Source organism: Cynara cardunculus (genome assembly GCF_001531365.2).
Source record: "Cynara cardunculus var. scolymus isolate 2C chromosome LG 17, CcrdV1, whole genome shotgun sequence".
Classification (NCBI taxonomy): domain Eukaryota; kingdom Viridiplantae; phylum Streptophyta; class Magnoliopsida; order Asterales; family Asteraceae; genus Cynara; species Cynara cardunculus.
The window spans coordinates 938,883-961,342 of NC_037544.1; the positions used below are offsets into that span (position 1 = coordinate 938,883).

General features: G+C 37.0%; 4 protein-coding genes across 4 annotated transcripts; 3 read left to right on the top strand and 1 right to left on the bottom strand.

Annotated features, from left to right (window-relative positions):
* LOC112500107 (probable DNA-directed RNA polymerase I subunit RPA43) lies at positions 1-4,410 on the top strand. Its single transcript, XM_025103406.1, has 3 exons — positions 1-369; positions 1,845-2,000; positions 4,094-4,410. Exons 1-3 carry the CDS (start codon positions 70-72, stop codon positions 4,223-4,225), a joined length of 588 nt encoding a protein of 195 aa, XP_024959174.1. The 5' UTR covers positions 1-69; the 3' UTR covers positions 4,226-4,410.
* Positions 4,411-5,565: 1,155 nt separating this feature from the next.
* On the bottom strand, positions 5,566-12,007 carry LOC112500659 (grpE protein homolog 2, mitochondrial-like). The gene is made up of 6 exons (XM_025104195.1): positions 11,695-12,007; positions 8,629-8,815; positions 8,361-8,551; positions 7,736-7,903; positions 6,233-6,361; positions 5,566-5,886 (listed from the first exon to the last, which is right to left on the bottom strand). The coding sequence occupies exons 1-6, from the start codon at positions 11,842-11,844 to the stop codon at positions 5,815-5,817; spliced, it is 897 nt and encodes a 298-aa protein (XP_024959963.1). The 5' UTR covers positions 11,845-12,007; the 3' UTR covers positions 5,566-5,814.
* Positions 12,008-14,014: 2,007 nt separating this feature from the next.
* LOC112500090 (GDSL esterase/lipase At4g26790) lies at positions 14,015-15,483 on the top strand. The gene is made up of 3 exons (XM_025103377.1): positions 14,015-14,365; positions 14,631-15,120; positions 15,290-15,483. The coding sequence occupies exons 1-3, from the start codon at positions 14,015-14,017 to the stop codon at positions 15,481-15,483; spliced, it is 1,035 nt and encodes a 344-aa protein (XP_024959145.1).
* Positions 15,484-17,021: 1,538 nt separating this feature from the next.
* Positions 17,022-21,766, top strand: LOC112500088 (zinc finger protein VAR3, chloroplastic-like). Its single transcript, XM_025103376.1, has 5 exons — positions 17,022-17,518; positions 18,194-18,296; positions 18,402-18,661; positions 19,518-19,616; positions 20,360-21,766. The coding sequence occupies exons 1-5, from the start codon at positions 17,070-17,072 to the stop codon at positions 21,639-21,641; spliced, it is 2,193 nt and encodes a 730-aa protein (XP_024959144.1). The 5' UTR covers positions 17,022-17,069; the 3' UTR covers positions 21,642-21,766.
* The last annotated feature ends 694 nt before the right edge of the window (positions 21,767-22,460 follow it).

Consider the following 22,460-nt stretch of genomic DNA (forward strand, 5'->3'; position numbering starts at 1 on the left):
TCTCATTGATGATCAAGTACTCTCCAAAGTACTCCACCACACTTGTACTGTGTTCAATTTCTTTGGTCTATGGAAGGAATCGGCTCGCGTACCGGCCGGCCATCTTCCCGCTACGGCTCGGCGCCGGTGTTCACCGGACCGGTGAGAAGGTGGCAGAAGCAGTGGGTCCATGTCTCCTCTTCGTCTTCTTCTTCGGTCTCCTATAACCATGGCAACAACTTCAATTCCAATGGTAACAACAACAGCAATAACAACAACGTCTCTGCTGTACGGATTCGCCGTTGGACACCTGTTCCGTCTGCTCAGTCCGGCGGAGAATCGGAATCTGTAGCGGAAGAGAGACCGAGGCGGAAGCTACGGTATGCACCGGTAAGCTGGTTCACCATTAAGTTTGGGGGTTTTAAGTTCTGTTAGGGTTTATCGAACTGATTGGGGGTTTATCTATGAGATGAGACTGTTGAATTTCTCTTTGTTTGTTCGTTTTTCTTCAAATTGATGCGTTACCTCTAAAACTAAGTTATCATAATTAGGAGAAACTTTAACTTGTCGAGTTTAATATGATAATGGATTCACAGCTTAAATACCTATTTGATTTCATGATTGGTGATTTCAATTGGACTGTAAACTGGTAGTCATGTTGAATTCTTTTCTATATCCATATTATTCGGCATCATAAAATTTTGATTTCACTTTAGAGTTATGAATGTCACAGATGATCTTCCCAAACGCACATAAGTAGTGTAAGAAGTTGATGTTCTTGATTTGGTAAATCATGAATTGGTATACTGGATGTTCATTCAATTATATTGCTTAAAAATCAATGGTGATGTCTAATGTGATAATGTATATATGTGTTGGTAATGAATATTTGGGTTTTATGAAGATCTGCACTTCATTGGGACCCTGTTTACAGTAGTTAGACAACTTTTGATGGGGATCGAAGGGAAACTTAGGGCTTGTTTGTTAGCAGCTTAATATGCTCACAAGTTATTCGATCAGCTATACATGATTGTTTGATAGTGGCTTAATAATCTAAAAAGTCAGCTTATTCAGTAAGATTTCAGCGGGAAGCTTTACGCAAAAAACCAAGTTTCTAGTCAAACCTCTCCATTCCAATTAAAAAACTCATTCATTTATGAAAAAATCTTCTCAAACAAAAATTTTCCCAATCTATGAAGACAGATTAATCTATATAGACAACTTTATCCATGCAGGACTTGATAAAAAATTAAACAAACCGCCGCTTGCTTGTTTAATGTTTATTACCTGTTTTATCCCCTCTTACCAATTACCTGGTTAGAGATGGTGCTGTTTACTAATCCCCTCATGCTGGTCCATGATGCTGACCTGTTAAGCTAAGGGAGGAACTCTTACTTGGTCAGTGAATAGCCAGATCACGTTCTTACCCGGTTAGGGATTATCCAATTTCTGTTGGTAATCGGCCCATAAGTTGTCACCTATTTGATGCAATGAAATGAGTCTTTACCAGATAGTGGGTAATGAAGCATTCATTCCCCAACATCCCCGTCGCCTCCCCCCTCCCCCTTCTATACAAACAAATTAATCCACACAGACAGCTTTATGCATGTAGAACTTAATGGAAAACCAACCAAATATCCCCCGAGTACGTAGCTCATATGGAATTGGTCTTTTGGCTTACATTGTGAAAAAAAAGGAATAGACCTACTTTTGTCGGTTTAATGCAGTTGTTGGTGGATGAAACTCCAAACTTAGGCTATAGTTACTAAATTATATAATAATCATTACCGTTTATCCCGAGTCCTGGAAATGATCAACAACACTTTTTATAATATGCATACTAAGTTTGGAAAGTTCTTGTGCAGATTGTTGTGCTAGAAGGTAAGAAAAAGGAAACTGAAAAGACCGATCCTGATGTTAAAGAAGTAAGCAAGACAAACCAATATATAGCTCAAGGAACTTCAGAAAATGACGATAATGAAAAAATGAGCTCCGACAACGTTCTTTCAGCAAAAGCTCAGGTGATGAAGCAGAACCAACTTTATTTTTGTTCCTATTTTCCAAGCAGCACATTTTACTTTTTACCCTTCACTAGAGTAAACTAAGGGGTCGTTTACCAAGCGCTTACCAGGTAAGTATGGTAAGGACCAAGAATCTTACCCGGTAATAACAAGGAACCACAAGGGTTGTTGCATAGTGGTTGAGGTCCTGGGGGATGTGGTGGAATATCCCATTTGCTCAGGGTATGATTTCAGTTGTACACAATATTGTCCATTGAGCTAGTGAGCTTATCAGGGCTGATTTCTTGCAGTCACGATTTGACGGAATTAGTCCAGGCTATGCCTGGGGCTCCCTTCCAAAAAAAGGGATTATAACGAGGACCGAGAATCTTACCCGGTAAGTAAGGGAAAAGACTCTTACTAGGTTAGTGCTTATCGGGGAGGGGACGCTTACCAACAATCCATTCCGATGGCCGAGAATGTTAATTGATAAGGTAAATAAGGGTGGCAACTCTTGCTGTTAAACACTTACCCAGTAAGCGTTTGGTAAACGATCCCCTAAATACAGGTAAAGTTTGTTACTTTTCACCTGCCAATATCATTCACATTCCTAAGTGAACATGGCACCTTTGTTTGGTCATGGAAGACTTAAAAGTCCAACTCAGTCACAACTAGTTTATACCCCCTTTTTTATGGGAAATTAATTAAAATAGCTATTTTCAAACTTTGAATTCATCTCTTAGCCATTTCTCTCCCAATATTTTAAAAATGTCACTACCTCTACAAAGGGCAACTTCTCAACTTGTGGAACGGTCGAAGTGTTAAAAAAAAAGTTTTTGAACCAGGTCCGCAAATGCATGGACCAAATTGGTAAATTAGTCCCAACACTCCCGCAAGTGGTGAAAGCGCCACTTGTGGACCTTTATCTAATTTACAGATTTGATCCCTGCACTTACGGACCTGGTTCAGAAACATTTTTTTACATTTTGACCCCTCTACAAATTGAGGAGGTGGCACTTATGGATATAGTGAAATTCTTAAAATTTAAGGATAGAAATGGTTAAGAAATGAATGCAAAACCTGAAAATGGCTATTTCTATTAATTTCCCTTTTTTTTATTCATCAAACCTTTATTACTCTTTGGACCCCTAAATTCAACTACTGTCTTGATGACCATTTTGAGTTTCCCCATACCTGCTTGCCAGAAACACACACTGATCAGCATTAAACAAGTGATCTTGAAAGGCGAAACTGCGTAGATAGAATCTCAGAAAATCTTACAGGAAAATAAGACTCATAATACCACATTGTGAGTTAAAATATACCAAAAAGAAATAAAAATCTTGCATCCTTTTTCCTTTTTAGTATATTTTCTAGAATTCAGAAGACAGAAAGAATTAGAAGATTAAGGTTGAAACCTGGTCTATTTCATATCGATTAGAATATGGACTCGGGACTGCCAATTGTGAATTTTATATTCACAAATTACCGAGCGAATTTTTCAAGGGTGTTCGCTGAGCGGGTGTACTTTTAGGGTGGATCAATGTCCTGTACAGTCGAATTCCACGGTTTCGAGGGATTGTTTTTAAGTTTTCTGGTTGATTTCAAAAGACTTTCGGTTTCTTGGTTGATTTCAAGGGACTTTTTCGGTTGTTTGGTTGTTGTCCCTTGTATTTTCTAATATCCTAGAGCACCCCTCGAAGTTTAGCATGTGCACCTTTCATACCCAAAAAATAAAATCTACTTGCAAAAAATCAGTTGAGCAGGTGATATGGGACCTCATTGGGGTCTTGATAGGACTGCTACATTTGACGCGACATTAATTGGGAGTCTAGGACAAGATGGAACCGAGCGGTATAAAACTGCAATTTTTTGTCCCACCAAAATAGGTAGAACAAAAAATTAGGAAGACGGACAAGATTGGTAAATTACTAAACTACTAATGTCAAAATGGAACTCAAACCTTTCGAATTCTTTCACCTGTCCATCTTACTCTCGTCCTATCTTGTCCTGTTCTGTCTAGGCCAGTCGAGTCTGCATACATAGAGATCATATTCTAAAGTTGACCAAATTACTTGCACTTTTAAAAGTTGAAGTCGCTTTTTCTCTTGCAGGCATCAGAGAAGAGTGCAACCGAAGACCTGAATAAGCACCCCATGGATTTGGACGTAGGTTTGGATCATGATACCAACAAGGTGAAGGTGGCTGACTGGGTTAAGGCTGCACAGAGAGGTTTCGCACGTTGAACTAGTTTATCAATTGCAAACGAAGACGAACTGTGCACTTTGTACGACTCTTGTAATTAATCGTTCACTGTAGATAGTATCTCAGCATCAACGTTTTTAGGTCCAATAACCTGCCCCTTTCACGTGATGCAGAGACAGTTTGTTAGCAGCTTAATGAGCTTAATTAGACTCAACTTATTCAGTCCACTTTACACGACGCTCCTTCCATTAATGGAATTATCCTTCCAAACAAAAACTTTCTAAATTTATACGGACAAATTAATCCACACAGCTGGTTCTGTCCATACATGACTTAATTGGAAAACCAACCAAAGAATCCCTTTATTTTCCATGCCAATTTCAAGTTACCTATGGAAAGTAAATTAACTGGTTATCGTAACCTAAAGCTAAAGTAGACTACTTAAACTAATTTTGTACCAAACTAAACCAATCAATATGTCTATTAGCCATACTTATTAAGTTGTTGCTGATTACTGTTGGTCCATATCAAGTATGCAAACTTGATTGGTACATGATATTGGAAATTATGTACCACAGTAATACCATTTTATCGACTTATTTAATTATTTTTTAGTTTTTGTATTTCTATGTACTGAATGTTAAAACACTGTTGTTTTAACTATATTATTTGAACATTTGAATTTTTACAAGTTTTATTCCTTGCAAATTAAAGACTCTTAAACAACATGTGTACTACATGAAACTCAAAATTTGAACAAAATGACAAGTTTTCATGTATATAACTTGAAACTAGTACGAAACCGATAGTAACATATACCAACCAAAAAACTAAGGGGCCGTTTACTTAACCACTTACCCGGTAAGCATTTAACAATAAAATTCAACGTTGTCGCTCACTTACCGAGTAAGATTTTAGTCTACCAAAACGACATTGTATGTAACAATATACCCCGTAAATGCTAACCATGGTAAGAGTTCTCGCCATCACTTATCGGGTAAGACTCTTGGTCATTGACTTCGCTCATACTGAGTAAGATTCTTGGTTCTTGCCATATTCATCCGGTAAGGTAATGTGACTTTGGTAAGCACTTACTCGAGTAAGCATTTGATAAATAGCCTCTAAGACTTTGCATATTAATTATAACTGACTAATACAGTATTTGGAACAAAAACTTGGTATCATCAAGTTCACCCCTAACTTATATCAAGGGAACTAACCATCTTATATCGATTTCGGAGGTGTTTTTCTCAAACGAAACTTGCGAAGCCCTTTTTCAAAGTAAATTAACCTCCCAAACTAAGCGAACCAACTACGACGATCTACCCAACTAGAAGCATCAAGCAACGGAAAAACAATTCTCAACTGTGACTACAGTCGATGAAACCGTATAAAGAGAATAAATTAAACAATTAAGATCCAGATTTCCATCCACGGCGGATGGCTGATTGACCGCCATGTCCACTTTCGATGTCTCAGTAGCCTCAATGTCATGGTAATTTATTACAGTTGACACAAAAAATGAAGTAAATCAGAAAGAGTTCAGTAGAAATACCGAATGTCCTACATGACAAAAGATCTCAAAAGCTCGAGGATATCACGTAAACAGCAATACATTAGTCAGAAACGTTTAGTTCTCCACAGCTATGGTTACCCCGACTTCAGCAGGGCGTATAATTCGATCATGCAGTGTGTATCCTGCCTGCAAACGATAAAAACAATAAAAACCATCAACAAAACCCACAGCTGTTGAAGAGTAAACCACTTGGGTTGTGGTGGTGCACTGGCTAACTCGAGCTCGAGTATTTTTTGAGTTATCGAGCTTGAGCTTGATGCTCGTTCATAGGCTCAAACTCACGATCGATTAAGTAGTTTATTGGCTCAAGGTTGATGATTTTTATATTTTCATTGTATGATTATGAACATATTAGCATGTTCTACTCGAAAATTTAATCGAGTTTACACCGCTAGTCGGTGCAAGTAAGCTGGCCGGAGTTACCCCAAAATAGAAGCCTTGAAGAGTACAAGACAATGAAAGAAATGCATACCTTGAGCACAACTGCAACAGTGTCAGGAGACTTGGTGGAATCTGGTACTTGGAAAACTGCATTATGCCTATTTGGATCAAACTCCTCATTTGTGGGATCATACTTCTCCACTCCAAATTTCTTGAAAACCTAAAACCAAACCAAACTTGCACACGGTAAATCTCACACAAAGGTAGGGTCTGTCGGTGTAGGATGTATGCAAATCTTGCCTCTACCCCTGAGAAGGGGAGAAACGTTTTCCATGAAGACCTCCGGTTTGTAAAACAAAAACTTGCAAGAAACAAGAGTAGGTAAAGGTTATAGGTAAGAGTGTGTGCAATCAAGGGGTTATCGTCTTAAACGGCCACCTCATGAAAAAAGTTACATATTATAGCCATTAGCCACCATTTTATTCTCTCACAAAATTACCGAGAAATGCAAGTCAACGGCACTTTTTCTTGCCGTGGTGCAAGTTGCGACTTCAGCTTGCTTTTTGTGCGTCGACGCATTTTCAAGAAAATGATACCGCAACTTGAGATGTCTCAAATTATAGGTGCGTCAAAAGTGTCTTGTGGCGTTGACTTGCAGTTTCTTGGCTATTTTTAAAAAAAAAGTTTCGAGGTGGCTAATAAGTAAAAGAAATTCCACATACGGTTATTTATGATGATAACCCTGCAATCAAGCAACTAGTACATTTAACCGCACAAAGCAAGGCAGCAAGGACGAAAATGAGAAAAATAGGTTAAACTAATCAAGGAAACACAAAGTGTAATACTCACAACTACTAACACACAGAGGTGGCACAAAATATTTATCATAAGTTGAAACTAAATAAAAAATAATTATTAAATAAAATAAAAATTAATCATAGTTAAGAAATAAAGCACAAAAAAATTAAGAAATTAGACAAATTAGGTTGGATTGGCTAATCCGTCGATGGGGTATTGGTTGGGCGTGGAGAGCCAGTTATTCTAATTAAAAAACATTGCAAAATTTACCTACCAAGACCTGAACATGATACATACTCTTTCTCCAAGAGCACTCTTACGTTCTTACCGACGCTTTGCACCTTTATTTCATTTAATTTGACCAAAACGGTTGCACATATCTAATCAATACGGTCACACCTAAGAGTCGTAACTTTTTTCACTACGTCGGGACAATAAAGTGGTGTGCGTGCCATCATATGCCCCTTACTAGGTCCGCCATGCTAACACAGGAAGAAAAGCTAAGACTAGTCACAAGTAGAATCAACAATGGACTAAATTTATTTCAAAAACCTGAAAGCAACATATTCATCAACCTAATTTTGCATGATGCCTGTTTTGACGACTTCATAGTTCATATAATTCTTGCACAATAAATTATGGACAGGATAGTAATCACAACATTCCAGGTGTGCATGATAACAGAAATGACAACACTGCTTTTTCCAAAAAAATAAAAAAGGATAACACTGATTCTCTCATTGTCAATAAATGGAAACATGTGACAAGTAAGAATTGATTTTAATGAACATGTTACCTCTGCAAGCTGTTTTTCGGTCATCTCAACGCCTTCTAGCAGTGTTTTCAAAAGTGGAACAGCTCCAGCACTGTCCTCAGATGTGTCAATCTTAGCAAAACTCTCTTTTACAACCGAAGAAGCTCTATCGAGATTATCTGCAACATCCAGTAAGCTCTTTGCAAAATTCTGCACCATATAATGCATAAATACCACCGTAAGAGCATGAAAAATATCCAAAAGGCTATAAAAAGCTAATAGGGAAAAATGCAGCATAGTTTTTCTTAGTTCCTATCTAGTGTAACAAAGAATTTTATTTCTCAATCAATGTAACAAAGTTTCAAATTTTCATATTTAATATAACAAAGTCCCAAAATTTACCTATTTAATGTAACATTTGATGGCGTGGATGTCAAGTTTATCGTCCAGTTCAATATAACTCTTCCGTAAACCTTTCGTAAAAGGATATCCACATCATCAAATGTTACAAGATCAGCAGGTTACCGGTCAAAATGAGTATGCAAAATAGAAAATTTATAAACTTTGTTACATTGATTAAGGAAAAAAGAATTCTTGTTACACTAAATAGGAACTAAACCAAACTTTGTTACATTTTGATGCATTTTGCCCAAAGCTAATACCAAACCTGTATTGCGAACTTCTTTGAGTTTTCTGCCTCTCTTTTTGTCCTCTCCATGATGTTCTCCATATCTGCATAGGTCCGAAGAACTTTATCTTTCATTTTCTCAATCTCTTCTTGCTTCGTCTTCAGAAGTTCCTCCTTCTCAGTCACAAGTTTTACTAGATCCTCCACTGTCAAGTCTTCCTCACCTGAGCCTGATTTGAAGAAATATGATTTATTTAGCATTACTCCTAAAAAAACTAGACATTAACCAGGGTTCCCAATGACAAACCTTGTCCATTATCGTTTTCTTTTGCATTTTCTTTTGCATCATCGGGCTTATTTGTAGTTGGTCCTCCATTTTCAGAAGTACTCTTTTCATTGGCTTGTGGAGATGCAGATGATGAGATCCCAAATCTTTGAAATGCTGATGAACTTAGAATAGAATTATGTAATAAAGATATTTGACCTGCTATCACCTACAACAACAAAACCACAGCTATAATGCCTAAAAAATTACCAAACCAAACACTGGACTAGGAAGTGTAACCTACCTTATCACCATGATCGTGCAAAGGTAAATCACAGGCTTTGCAAATCATAAGTTAATATCCAAGACTCCAAATCACTTGGCACCCTCCCCCCCCCCCTTCCCAACCAAAAATAAGATCACATTTCAAAAATTAAAAATCTGATCAAAAAATGCAAACACAATCCATCAGTATGGTGAAACATTTGGAGCTCGAAAACAGTTTATGCTCCATATATAGCCACTAGCCAGTATCACTATATAACATAGCAATCCTAAGTCCTAACACTTTCAAAGGGAAGTTGCAGATAATAATCTTCCCTGAAGAATACCAGAATGACTAGCAAAAAAGTGGCATCATACCTGTTTCGATTACATTATTTATAATCCAATTACTAAGTTCATGATTAGAGAGCAAGTTGACTCATGTTTCAAGGTTTATTTAACACCAATCTGACCACCCCTCTTCACTTATTGGGTCAAATGTGTCTTGATCTTTTCTGGTAACACCACTACACCAGTACATCACATCTACCCCAACCACAAATGCCATCACTTCTTCTATGTTGTAAAACAATCAGATCAAATTTGATCCCTCAAAATGTAAATTAAAATCCAAACTTAATGTCAACATTTCATGCCCTCAAACTAACTCATAGATCAACACGCCTGGAGACTAACACACACACCATCCATGGGAGAAGGGGTTTGGGGTGGGGAGGACAAAAATAATGCTCTAAGCAAAGAACCTTGATGTCCAACACAGAGTAAATACAGTTGATTAGAGACCCTGAATCTTCTGTTCAGCTCAGGGGTGTATCACCACCACTACTATGAGAATATTGACCAATGCACGATTCTTTAGAACACTAATACCAACAAGCTAATCAGGATATATAGCGTTTGTCCAAATAAAGTGTAGTCACGAGTTGAAGGAGTTCCAACAACATGATTTAGACTTACAGATGCATGGGTGTTATTTCCAAAAACAGAAAGCATACAACATACTATGCCCCTTCCAAAGCATTGTCATGAATACAACCTTTTTGTTACTACATACAACACATACCACGGAAATAATTATGCATGATTGGCTAATCCAGCATCTTCCAAAGCGATACTTTTCATCAAACACAAAAATGAATAAGAATCTAGATTTGATCAAGAACAACAAAAAGATACGAATCATACAATTATCCATAGGCGCCCAGGCAAAAAATGACAGTAGAATATGTGTGTACATGTGAAAACCTTGACATATGCACTGCAGCAAGTTTACTGACACATTGTATGTGATGCTAAAACCAATAAACTGCTTATTGATACCATTTTTTATCTCAAGATGTACTTACCCTTCATAACTAGGTATAGAGGTCAGATAAAAATCAGATATTAACTGCTTGGTAACATCTTAAAGGACACTTAACCTCTAAGCTCCTTTTACTATGAAATTTCCAATTTACGTACTGATTACTGGAAGCCTAACATGTAATACAAAAATTCAGCAAAAAAGTTACTTTTGGAATTATGATCGACCAGAAGAAAAAGCCATAGCATATTGTGAATAAAACACATCATGTTACTCAACCTTCACACTTGTGATTATATGTTATGCAAAAACCAGACTAAAAATGTGAAGCATACACATGAGGTGCAATTAAAAAGAGATCCAGCCAAACATAATGATTTTTTGGAATTTTTCTCCAACCTGATGCACATATAAACATGTGCTAGAAGGGACAGGAGCAGGGGGTACAAGTGTGATGATCAAGAATGATTGTTTGATAACACATCAGCTATGGATATTTGTAAATTTAACCAAAAACACAAAAATAATAATATGTCGATATCACTTTATATTGGCGTAATAAGAAGTCGAATTGTTGAAATTAGAATACATAAAACACTGGGCAAATTGCTGACACTATCGTATTTTAGATTGTAAATTATGCATCAAACTGTAAAAGTAGACTAAATATTTGCACGGAAATATAATGGATGAAACTCCAATCTACTTGATATTACATGTGCACTCAATGATATAACAATCACTGATTAGCTGCCTAAATTCTACAGTTAAGTCCAACAATCATTACTAGTTAGCTACTGAAAACACAAAGAGTTGCTTAAATCACCATGACATTGCTGTATCAATTACCTTTGGTGTCACCAAACCACAAAAAACCAAAAAAAACTACTCCCCCTCCCATGATAATTGCATTATTTGACTTTGATATCATTAATAGGTTTGTTTAGCTGTTAATCAAACGTCTAAATTCCCCTTCAACAATGGCAAGACAAGAGACTTTGTAGAGCAAATGAAATAGTAATAATGATTTATGATGAAGAGACTAAGCAAACAGGTAACTTAAGCATGAAAAAATCTCTACAACAATTTCACGGGATTTCACAAAATAGAAGTTAAGAACTATAAATCTACCATCTGAACTCAAAAGGCTAAAGCTGGCCGACTAGTGAGCCACAGAATGCGAAATGTTAAAAAGCAACAAGTAATGCGAAATCTACCAATAACGTAATAAGCCGATGAATCCCCAGCAGATGAAACACATAAAAAATGCTCCATCGACCTCTGTTCATTAATTTTTGACTTCAAGTGTTTAACGAATGACTTGCACATTCAATATTTGACATAAACCTTCCGTGTTCGGTATTAAAATCCATACAACTGGTATTCAACCCAAAAATCCCGTTCTTAAAACGTACTACCCCTTAAACCCTAGTAAAACCCTAGCTGATGCACAACGTAAGAACAAAAAACAAATGAAATACATAAATTCTCGGAAACGAATTCACGTTTTCGATGATTACCTTGTTCTGTGAACCAGGAAGAGAGCAAAAATGATTTCCAGAGATCGGAATAGAGGGACGATTAATAGGTCGGCCGCGGAGGATTAAGGAACTGTGGCACCGAGTAACGACGGCCCTTGCAATCCGGGTGGTGATTCTGCCGACTACCATATCTCAGATAGCAACCAATTTGTGGGAGAGATAGGTGTTGATCAACGAGTAAAATTTGAGAAAAAAGGGAGTATTTTTAGGGTTCTTGTGCTTGGAAAGAAAGAAAGAAAAGGGCGGGTAAAAAATCTTTGATACATATACCAAATCGGTAATTAAATCGTTTATTATTATTTTTATGAACGAAATAAATATATATAAATTATCAATCTCGAGTCCATGAACGAGTTACATCGACACGAGTTCGAGTCCATGAACGAGTTAAATCGACACGAGTTCGAGTCCATAAACAAGTATTGTAATCAAGCTTAATAACTCATAAAATATCTGAGCTCGAACAACACTACATTGAAAATATTATTCGAGCCTGCTATTATTTTTTGAGTTGAGCTTGAATAGGGATGGTGGTTTGTCCCGACTCGGTAGGAAACTCGGTTCATCCGATCTGAACGGAAATGGGGATTCTCTGCTAAAACGGGTCTTGGGACCGGGGATCCCCGGTAGACTCAAACCGGGGTTGGGGTTGAGGTCGGATAGCGTATCCCCCGACCTGTCCCGTATGCGGTATATAATTTTATTAATATATTTTATATAATGTATGTGTAAATTATACATGTGTGTGTATATATTATTTATTTTCTAGTGGTAAAGGCTTGGGCATGGCATAGTCATGAACCCGAGTTCGAGCCCTACGAGGGGAGTGTTGGCGACATTTAAGTGGGGCCATGTTTAGCCTCCAAATTTGCCGGGGATTAGTCGGGTTTTGGTCCGGACACCCTTAAAAAAAATAGAGAAAAAAAAGACAGAAAATGTAGAAATTTCTAAATTTGGAAAAATAGAGAAAATATATAACATCCATATTGAATGTGCTCTTATAATGACAATTTTCATAAAACAAGATTTTGTAATAAATAATTTGTTTTTCAATGTCACCATGAAAATTGATCATAAGAATAAGATATTTTAAAAAATGGCAAATTGTATAAAAAAAGTAGCGTATTTTAATTTGATTCCTATTTTTGGTAACGTACTTTCAAAACTTTCATTTTGATACCTAAGATGTAAAGTTTTAAACATTTAAGTATCTGGGTTTCATGTTGAAGACTATTTTTAAATTAAAATAAATTAGATTAAAAAAATTCATGTCACTATCCATGTCAGCAAATAATATTGAGTTGAATACCAGTTACTACATCACTCGTCACATCAGCATGAGAACCGGTTAATACTTCAACCGGTTACTCACATGTTTAAAACTTTACATATTAGATACTAAAATGGAAGTCTTGAAAGTACGTTACCCAAAAATATGAATCAAGTTAAAGTACGTTACTTTTTCAAACAATTTGTCCTTTAAAAAATCATATTTATGACAGTAATTTTAAAAACTAGTCTTGTTTTAGAAACAGGTAAAAATTTATGATAAATCTGATGCATGCTAGTTTTGTTATTGGTAAATCTAACAACTTTTGAACAAATTTTTGACATGTTTAAATATAACAAAACTTCATTTTTAAACTCGTTTTGATGTAAAGACTTGTCATGTTAGCCACCAACAAATGACTTACATTACTGGATTTAATAAAATAAATACCTTTTTATCACAGTAACATTGATTCATTTACTGCTTTTAAGAGATAAGACTCGGACTCCAATCGTTGCATCTGCAATCTCTGCCTCGATTGGTGGCACTTCAAGACTGGTTCTGAACGCCGCTATGCCGCGGGTCGACACCGACCTGAGAAATAGATTTTCGAAAACACCCATATTTCGATCTTTCAGTGTTTGTCACCCTTCATGTATCGTTTCTTGAAAACATACTAAAACACTAGCAAAAGCCGCAAATAAGTGATCAAATCGACGCATCTGTTTATGATCATCAAAGATCGAACAGATCAACGACCATAATACTATTCAAAGACGAGCTAGATACCATTCAAGATAAGCATTTAATCGCTTATACTGTCAATATATAGGTTACCCGCATAATTCTCTTACCGTCTCCGTTTATAAATGAAAATATGTATCATTAAACTGTTTTTTTATTGATAAAATATAAATTTTGCCATTAAACTCCATTTCTATCATTAAAAACCTGATCATCTAAACTTCGTTTATATCGCTTGATAATTTTTCGGTAAAGTGGTTTAGGATGATGGGAGGGAAAAAGGTCATGCCCTTGGTATTACTTGGTCAGTTTCTAACTGAATTAATCGTTATCCATGCGAAAGTATCATCAATCATCGTATTCGGAGACTCATCTGTAGATGCTGGTAACAATAACTACGTTCCTACTGTTCTCAAGAGCAATTTTCAGCCATATGGTCGTGATTTCAATGGCAGCCTCCCCACGGGTCGCTTTTGTAATGGTCGAATTGCTACAGATTTTATATCAGAGGCTTTGGGAATCAGGTCTATTATACCTGCTTACTTGGATCCCCGCTATGACATAGTAGATTTTGCAAAAGGAGTTAGCTTTGCTTCAGCTGGAACAGGTTATGATAATCTTACCTCTGCTGTGTTTGTAAGTTCCTAACTCTTTTGTGTTGCATTTCCTTAATTCTACAACAGGCAAGTGGTTGGATTGGTTAATCTGCTCAATTTTTTAACGGGTCAAAGTAAATGGCAATCCAATGCATCATATCGAGTTGACTCAGTTCGTTGGCCCTAAAAATATTATCCCACTTTCCCTTTTTTCTATCGTTACACCCCTTTTGAGTAAAACTGCAATATTCATGCGTTGGATATATTTTTATATAAGCTGACTTCGGTTCTAAAACGTAATGCAGTCTGTAATACCATTGTGGAAGGAGCTTGATTATTTAAAAGAATACCATAACAGAATGCGAGGTTATCTTGGAGCCTTGAAAGCTAACAAAATACTGGGTGAAGCACTTTACGTGATAAGTCTTGGAACGAATGATTTTTTAGAGAACTATTACACACTTCCAGTTAGACCGGCAACTTATACCATAAACGAATACCAGGATTTTCTTCAAGGGATAGCCAAAAACTTCGTCACAAATCTATACCAGTTAGGAGCTCGTAAAATATCTGTAGTGGGGCTTCCACCAATGGGTTGTTTGCCGTTAGAAAGAACTCAAAATCACTTTCCAGAGAGTAACTGCACACGCGAATACAATGTAGTGGCAAAAGATTTCAATGAGAAGTTGCGACAATTGGTCAGGAAGTTGAACGACGAGTTGGGTGGCATACAATTGGTCTATACAGACATATATAAAATCCTCTCGGATGTCATCAAGAATCCGCACTCTTTTGGTAAGTTTCCAGTATTTCTAATGAAACAAATAAACTGGCAAAGACTCACATGTAATATCCGCAGTTCATTATCTTACAAACATATAAAGTTGACTGTTTTATATTCGACTATCATAAATCTGTAAACCAACCTCATTTTTGTTGTTGAATCTGATGTTGCCACTTACAGGGTTTGAGGTTGGACATGTACCATGTTGTGGGGGTGGAAGATACGAGATGAGTTACGTATGTAACGAGTTTAGTTCATTCACATGTGAAGATGCAAAGAAGTATGTATTTTGGGATTCATTTCACCCATCTGAGAAGACGAATTTAATAGTTGCAGACCACATAATCAAAACATCCCTGACAAGATTTCTGTAATCACTCTTATCTAGAAAATCATATGTATTGACTGTGACCAAGTTAGTCATGGTCACTGGTATCTATATACTTAATAATCATGTATTTTAACCATAAGAAATTCAATAACATTACTTTTTTTGAAGTATATGATATTTACATACAGCAAATAGAACAAATAAACTCACACACCCTCCTCATATTTGATGAAGTTTGAACCCTTGACCTCCTAGAAGGCCAATAACTCACATACCACAAGGATAAAGACCATTTGATAGTACATTACTTTAGCTATGATATAATTTCTAAATCAATAAATCAAAATATATAATTTGATTGAACTAATTAATTAACAATAAGTTACATCTGTTTGTCCTTGTGGTTTGTTGGAAACTGCTATTTTCGTCCCTGTATTTTTGAAATTACGATTTTTCATCTATATAGTCTGTAATTCATTGTTATTTTCGTCTTTATTATTTACCCCATCTGTTATAAAATAAGTGTCTACATTACCATTTTAGTTTTATACCAAAATAAGTGTTCACTTTTAAAAGTAAATATCTGATTTCCCATTCTATCATTAAGTATGAGATGGACAAAATTTATCTCTTCATAATTAAGAATAAAATTGTCTTTTTTATCAGTTAAAAATTATAATAATTACACGTTACTAAAACTGTATTTTTTATTGCGAACTTCGTTTTGGGACAAATGGAGTTCAATTTATTTTGTTTCCGTCCTTCATACTTAAAGGTAAGAGTTAGCTTAATGGACGAAATAACAATGAATTGCAAATAATAGCAACGGAAATCGCAATTTTAGAACCTATAGAGATGAAAGTTGCAATTTTGAACAAATACAGAGACAAAAGCGTAATTTACTAATTAATCAGCCCCAGAGATGGGCAAAAATGGGTCCCCAACAGAGCCGGTCCGACACCAAATCGGTCCCGGTCCCAAGTTGTAAGAATTTCAAATTTCGGAATTTCATCCATGGTCGGCGATAACTTTGACAATGGAATCGTTGGATGCATCATCACCAGCACCGGTAACACGAGACACCATCTTATAAGTAAGTAACAACACAAGAAATAGATAAAGAGAACTCAAGTAGCAGTTTTTAAAATCCGAAATCGAACACGAGCCGGAATCATGAATTATAGCAAGAATTGTGAATGTTTTTTTGCGTTTGTGAGTTGGTATTTTCTTTATACACCATATGACTTATATATAGTGTATAGATGATCAAAAAGACCAAAAGAAAGGTCAAAAACCCAAGAGACCGTTCCAACAGTAAAAAACGATCTTTTTTTTTGTAAAAAATTCGGGACCGGTCTCGGGCCTTATTTACACTTGATATGTGTAACCGGGCCGTAACCGGTCCTCCTCAGTCCGGTGACGGTCGGACGATCGGGCCATTTGGCGATCTCTAATAAACCCAAATAGGTATCGGGCGTGGCATTAAGTTAAGGCCCAATAAAGCAAACACTCGGGTTTTCTTTTGTGAAAGGAAGCACAAAACCCCGTATTAGGTTAACAACCAGATCCTCTGCTCCGGCGATCATTTCCACCGACGGTCATCGCCGGCAGTTCCCAACCTCCGAGCAAATGGTTGGAGCTTCGTCACGATTACTCTCTCTCTTAAGCAATCCGACATATCTCCTCCGTCACCGTTCTTTCGCTCTCTTCCGCTTAGCTCGCTGTCGTTCCCTTACTTTCCCGCTCACCACCCTCTCCGCCGCCGCCGACCGCCGCTTCCATCTCTCTCGCCACACTTCACTTATTCCGATCAAACTCACTCAAAATTTCTGCTCGAGGCCGACTTATAATGCATTTCAAGAGAACAATCAGATTCCGGCCAACGACCACCACGCGCAACCGTCTCATCCATGGGTTGAGTGGAATCGATTACTTGAATTTCTATCTGTAGAAGGTTACTTCAATGGCAGGAATAATGTCGAGAATGAATTTGCGGCGAACGAGAACTTATCAATGGAATTTGTCGCTGTTGCGAATTCATGTTTGGCGTTTGCTCGTGATAAACCTGATATCTTAGGGTTTGCAATACGAATTCCTATCTATTGTTTACATATCCTAACCTGTTATGTTATGTGTTTGTTAGCAGCTTAATGAGCTGAATGGGACTTAGAGCTTATTTGGCCAGCTATAAATCACTTTTTGATAGTCGCATGATGATATAGGAAGTGGCTTATAAGCTTCCAGAAAACTTAAGGAGTTGCTTGGTTGGTTTTTCATTATGTCTCTTGTGGATTGTGAAAGTTTTTGTTTAGGAGGGATTTTCAATGACAGAAAGAACATGTTTTTTAATTGGGAGGAATATCTTTGGAACGTTAAGCCTATTAAGCTGCTAACAAACAGACCCTAAGTCTAAACTTGTCATTCCCAATAAAAAAACTCCTGGCCGTTCCATCTATGAGAAAACCCTTCGAAACAAAAACTTTGACAGATTAATCCACATGGCTATGACAGATTAATCCATGCGGATAACTTCAACCATACGGGACCTAATGGAAAACCAACCAAGACAGCCCCTAACATACAACTCTGTTTCGTTTGCTCCCATTGAAATTGCAACAATTAAATTGGGAACAACATTGTTATCAACACAATCATTAATCAGGGTGAACAATTCATCTCCTAAAAGTGATGTGTTTCATAAACCAGTGAAGATTTCCTTTTCTAACAAATTGTTTATCCGGATCTTCTTTCAGGTTGCTTCCAAGGAAGGATATCGAGGTGCTTATCGATGATGGGTATCCATTTCTGTTCAAAAATGCCCATGAAACTGAGAGAAGAATGAGGTCTTTCTTACAGGTTCCCTTCTCATAGTGTTGTATGCTTTATTAAAAATGTATGACTATAACCACTAGGGAACTTCAGTTCAAACTTCTTGTGATCTTATTTGTTATATAATTGAAGGTGGAGGGATCAAACGAAGCAAGCTCAGTGGACTTAATGAAGTATATATTGAGTTATGCAAGCAATCCTATCATTTATCCCGAAAGATACATTAAAGAGGCTACTGAATCATCTGTCCGAAGCTTGGTACAAGAGATCACTAATTTGAGCTATAGGGGCCCATATGCAAAGCAGTTTCAAGCAGTAGGGAGAGGTGAACAAATGCCAAGAATTCTTGGACCAAATATTACAATGAAGAGAGGTGATTGGATATGCCTAAAGTAAGTTGCACTTCTTGTTTTGATTCATCCTGCCATGTATTCCTTTTAGCGTTTATAATTGATCAAGTTCATCTATGCTGTTAAGTTGCTTGATGTAATACAAAACTTGTGGGCGGGACCTATTAGGAATTGAGCGGGCTGTGCACCAGCTCACTGCACACTCGATTATTGCTAGAGAAATTTTTTTAGCCACATGATAGGTGCCGCTTGATTTTGAGGGGTGCCCGTAAATACTTTGAAACCAAATCTATAATAGAGATTAAACACGGGTGTGATGGTTGTATTACCAACTTTATATACAAGAGATAACAGGTTCAAATCTTTTAGGTGAAATTTTACTTTTTTATCTTTTAATTTTAGGGTCTGGGGATGGCCAGAGCATTTACTCAAGCCCAAAATGCTATTCCTGAAATATTGATGGCAACAATATAGTTAGAAGGATTGACCTCACAACCTCAAATATTATTATAAGCATTACTACCACTATGTCAAAGCAATTTTTTGCTAAATTTTCTCCCATTTTGATTTTATTATTTCTTTTCATGATTCATTTTCCTTCCCAATGTATATCCATCTTAAAAGTTGTCCTTCAATCTCATTTTCAAGGCACCATATATTTATTTTAAGGATCAAGTTCGATTCCATTTGACAAAATGCATCTTTATTCCTCAAAAATTGACACAATTGACTTTTCCCTAGGTCAAACTATGATTTTACTGACCTTTGATCACCTTAAAGATGCAACCGCTCAAAGAAATTCCTGAAGAGGAAGAAAAGAAAATCTATTTATCTAAACACCAATTTATCAAAATAACTCCCTAAGCATAAAGTGTTCGAATTTGTGTGTTTTGAGCAGATGCAACTTCATGAACTTCGCGAGGAACACTAAATGCCTTGAATGTGAGGAGCTGAGACCACAAAGACAGCTAACTGATGGGGAGTGGGATTGTCCTCAGTAAGCATTACTTTCACCCTACATTTACTAGTTGTGAGCATGGTTTTAAAAATCGTTTGAGGCGTATGGGGCCCAAAACCATATCTGAGGCGGCGCCTCTTGGACTCTGGATGAGGCTTATGCCTTGGTTCAGTGAGGCGTTGTCGAGGCGACGTCACAGATGATCTACGTTGGTAATGGTTTTTTTGGCTTTTTTATAAGCTTTATGGCAGTAGCAGTACTTTTCTTTATAGTACAAGGTTTTTTTTTTAAAAGAACTAAAAGTCAAATCCAATTCTCTAATGTGTACTTTTAATCTTTTAAAGAACTAAAAGTGAAGGCCCTAATGTGTACTTTTAATATTTTAAAGAACTAAAAGTGAAAGCCCGATTGCGATAACGTGTACTTTTAATATTCTAAAACCCAAAAAGCTATTACTTTCTCCTCTCAATAAAAAAAAGTGTGGTTTGAGCCTTCCTCTTTCTCCAAGCAACCAATTTTTCTACAGCCTCTTCAACTTATCTCATGGTTTCACTCTTTCCTCTATCAAGAACGACTCAACCATCTCCCTTAGTAATTTATTATTATATATAACTAGTACAAATGTATACATTTGTGTAGTATATATACAATTTTTGGTATATATATTTCTGCCTCGGGGCTTACGTCGTGAGCCTCGAGGCCTGATTCTGCTTTTTAAAACCTTGGTTGTGAGCAACTCTTTGCAGCAAATCTGATACCAATGTTCCCTTTTTTCATTTTAGATGTAATTTCTTTAATTATCGAAGGAATACGGTGTGCTTGAAATGCGAGTGTAGGCGACCAGGGGAGGTTTCGTTACCTGGATCACCTTGGCAGGCAAAAACACCATCCGAGAGGCAGCAAACTGATTCTCATTATCGATACAATTATGACGATAATGGCATTCCTAATGATGGCAACAATTTTACGGTACGAAACAAGAATCTAGAACATTCAGTCAACCGTAATCCAGATCGATTTCTTGGCAACACTTCGACCGGAGATTCGGGAACATATTCTAACAACATCGACAGAGGACAAAATGGTAGAAAAGATGGTTATGTTCCATTTGTACCGTTACCTGATATGTCTCCCAAAAATCCCGAAAAGATTACCGATGAGCATAGTGAAGAACAATGCTCCGAAAAATCAACCACTTATGTTCAGAGTAGGCATATTTCAGATGTTGATAAAGAAGAAAAATCAGAAAGATGGTTTAAGAAGGTAAAGGAATTGCACGGTGTCACAGGCCCGACAAGTGATTTTCCGCAGATTATGCCTACGCGTAATGGGGAAAACCGTTTTGTTGATAGAACGAAGAAAGATCGACCCTTTTCTCCTTACCGAAAACAACAGGCCATGGAGCAAGGAAATGCTAGCAGCTATGTTCCTTTTGTGCCATTTCCACCCGACTATTTTGCCAAGAAAGATAACCAGCAGCAGCCCAAGAGCCCAGATTCAACGGTGAAACCAGCAGACGACATCTCTTCTGGTCATTCACATGTGAGTTCGGCCATCTCTTCTGGTCATTCACATGTGAGTTCGGCCATCTCTTCTGGTCATTCAGATGTGAATTCAGCCATCTCTTCTGGTCATTCACAAGGAAACCAACATATGAGCAGTACCAATAAGCTGGATTTAAATGCCCATTCATCTAGTAGCCAGTTTACAAGAAAAGAAACTGTAAACATCGGTCAAAAAACACCAGAAAACGAAAGTGGGTGGACAGGAAAGAGCCTGGAGGGATCAGCAGTGACGGAATCCGATCCATTGGACATGTCTGAAGAGGCCAAGGCCGAAAGGTGGTTCAGACGAGTTGCACAGATCAAGGACATTTCCGAGCTAAGTCAAATCCCCGATGAAGACTTTCCGTCAATCATGCCAATGCGCAAAGGGGTGAATCGGTTTGTCGTTAGTAAGCGGAAAACGCCGCTAGAAAGGAGGTTAACATCTCCACAGTACAGAAAGAATCTAAGAATCATGAGCTCCGATCCTATAAAAAGAGAAGGGGATGATGATACCTGAAAATTTAGAGGTTTAGTTTCTTTCTGGTGCAATGTATGCTCTCATTTTCGGAAATTACGTTTTTGACCTTGGAGTTAGATGAGTGTTGTAGTTATGGCAAAATTCGTTATATATAAGAATTAAAATAGTCATTTTTAGACTTTGGATTCATTTTTTAGCCATTTTCTCTTCCAATATTTAAAAAATGCCACTACTTTCCTAAGTAGCAACTTCTTAACATATGGAGGGGTCAAAGTGTAAAAATGAGAAGTTTTTGAATCAGATCCGTAAATAGAGGGACCAAATCTGTAAACTAGACCATCACTTTTTTTTTTTTTTGAATAACCTGGATATCTAACCCGCTATGTGAGCCGATTAATCCCAGAAGGATCACCTGCTTTGCAGATAGCCCAAAGTCACCGCATTTGAATCTCTGTGAACACAAGAGATTTTTATTTCTCTTTTGAACTTGGAATCTCCTGGTACTTTTGACATTTAGAGTCAAGTTCAAACCAATCAGACACCACTTTTGTAAACTAGACCATCACCTTTTTTTCTTCTTATTTGTAAGTGATTCGTGAGTGATTCGTGAGTTTCAGGCTTCCTAGAATCAGATAATATACTTGCAACACTTCCACAAGTGGCAGAAGTGTCACTTGCAGATCTTTATCTGATTTACATATTTGGTTTTTGTATTTGTGGACCTGGTTCGGATTTTTTTCTAATATATTTTGACCCCTCTGTAAAGGGTGGTGTCATTTATTTAATATTTTTGAAATTTTGGGAGAGAAATGGTTTAAAAATGAATCCAAACTTTGAAAATGGTTATTTTATTAGTTT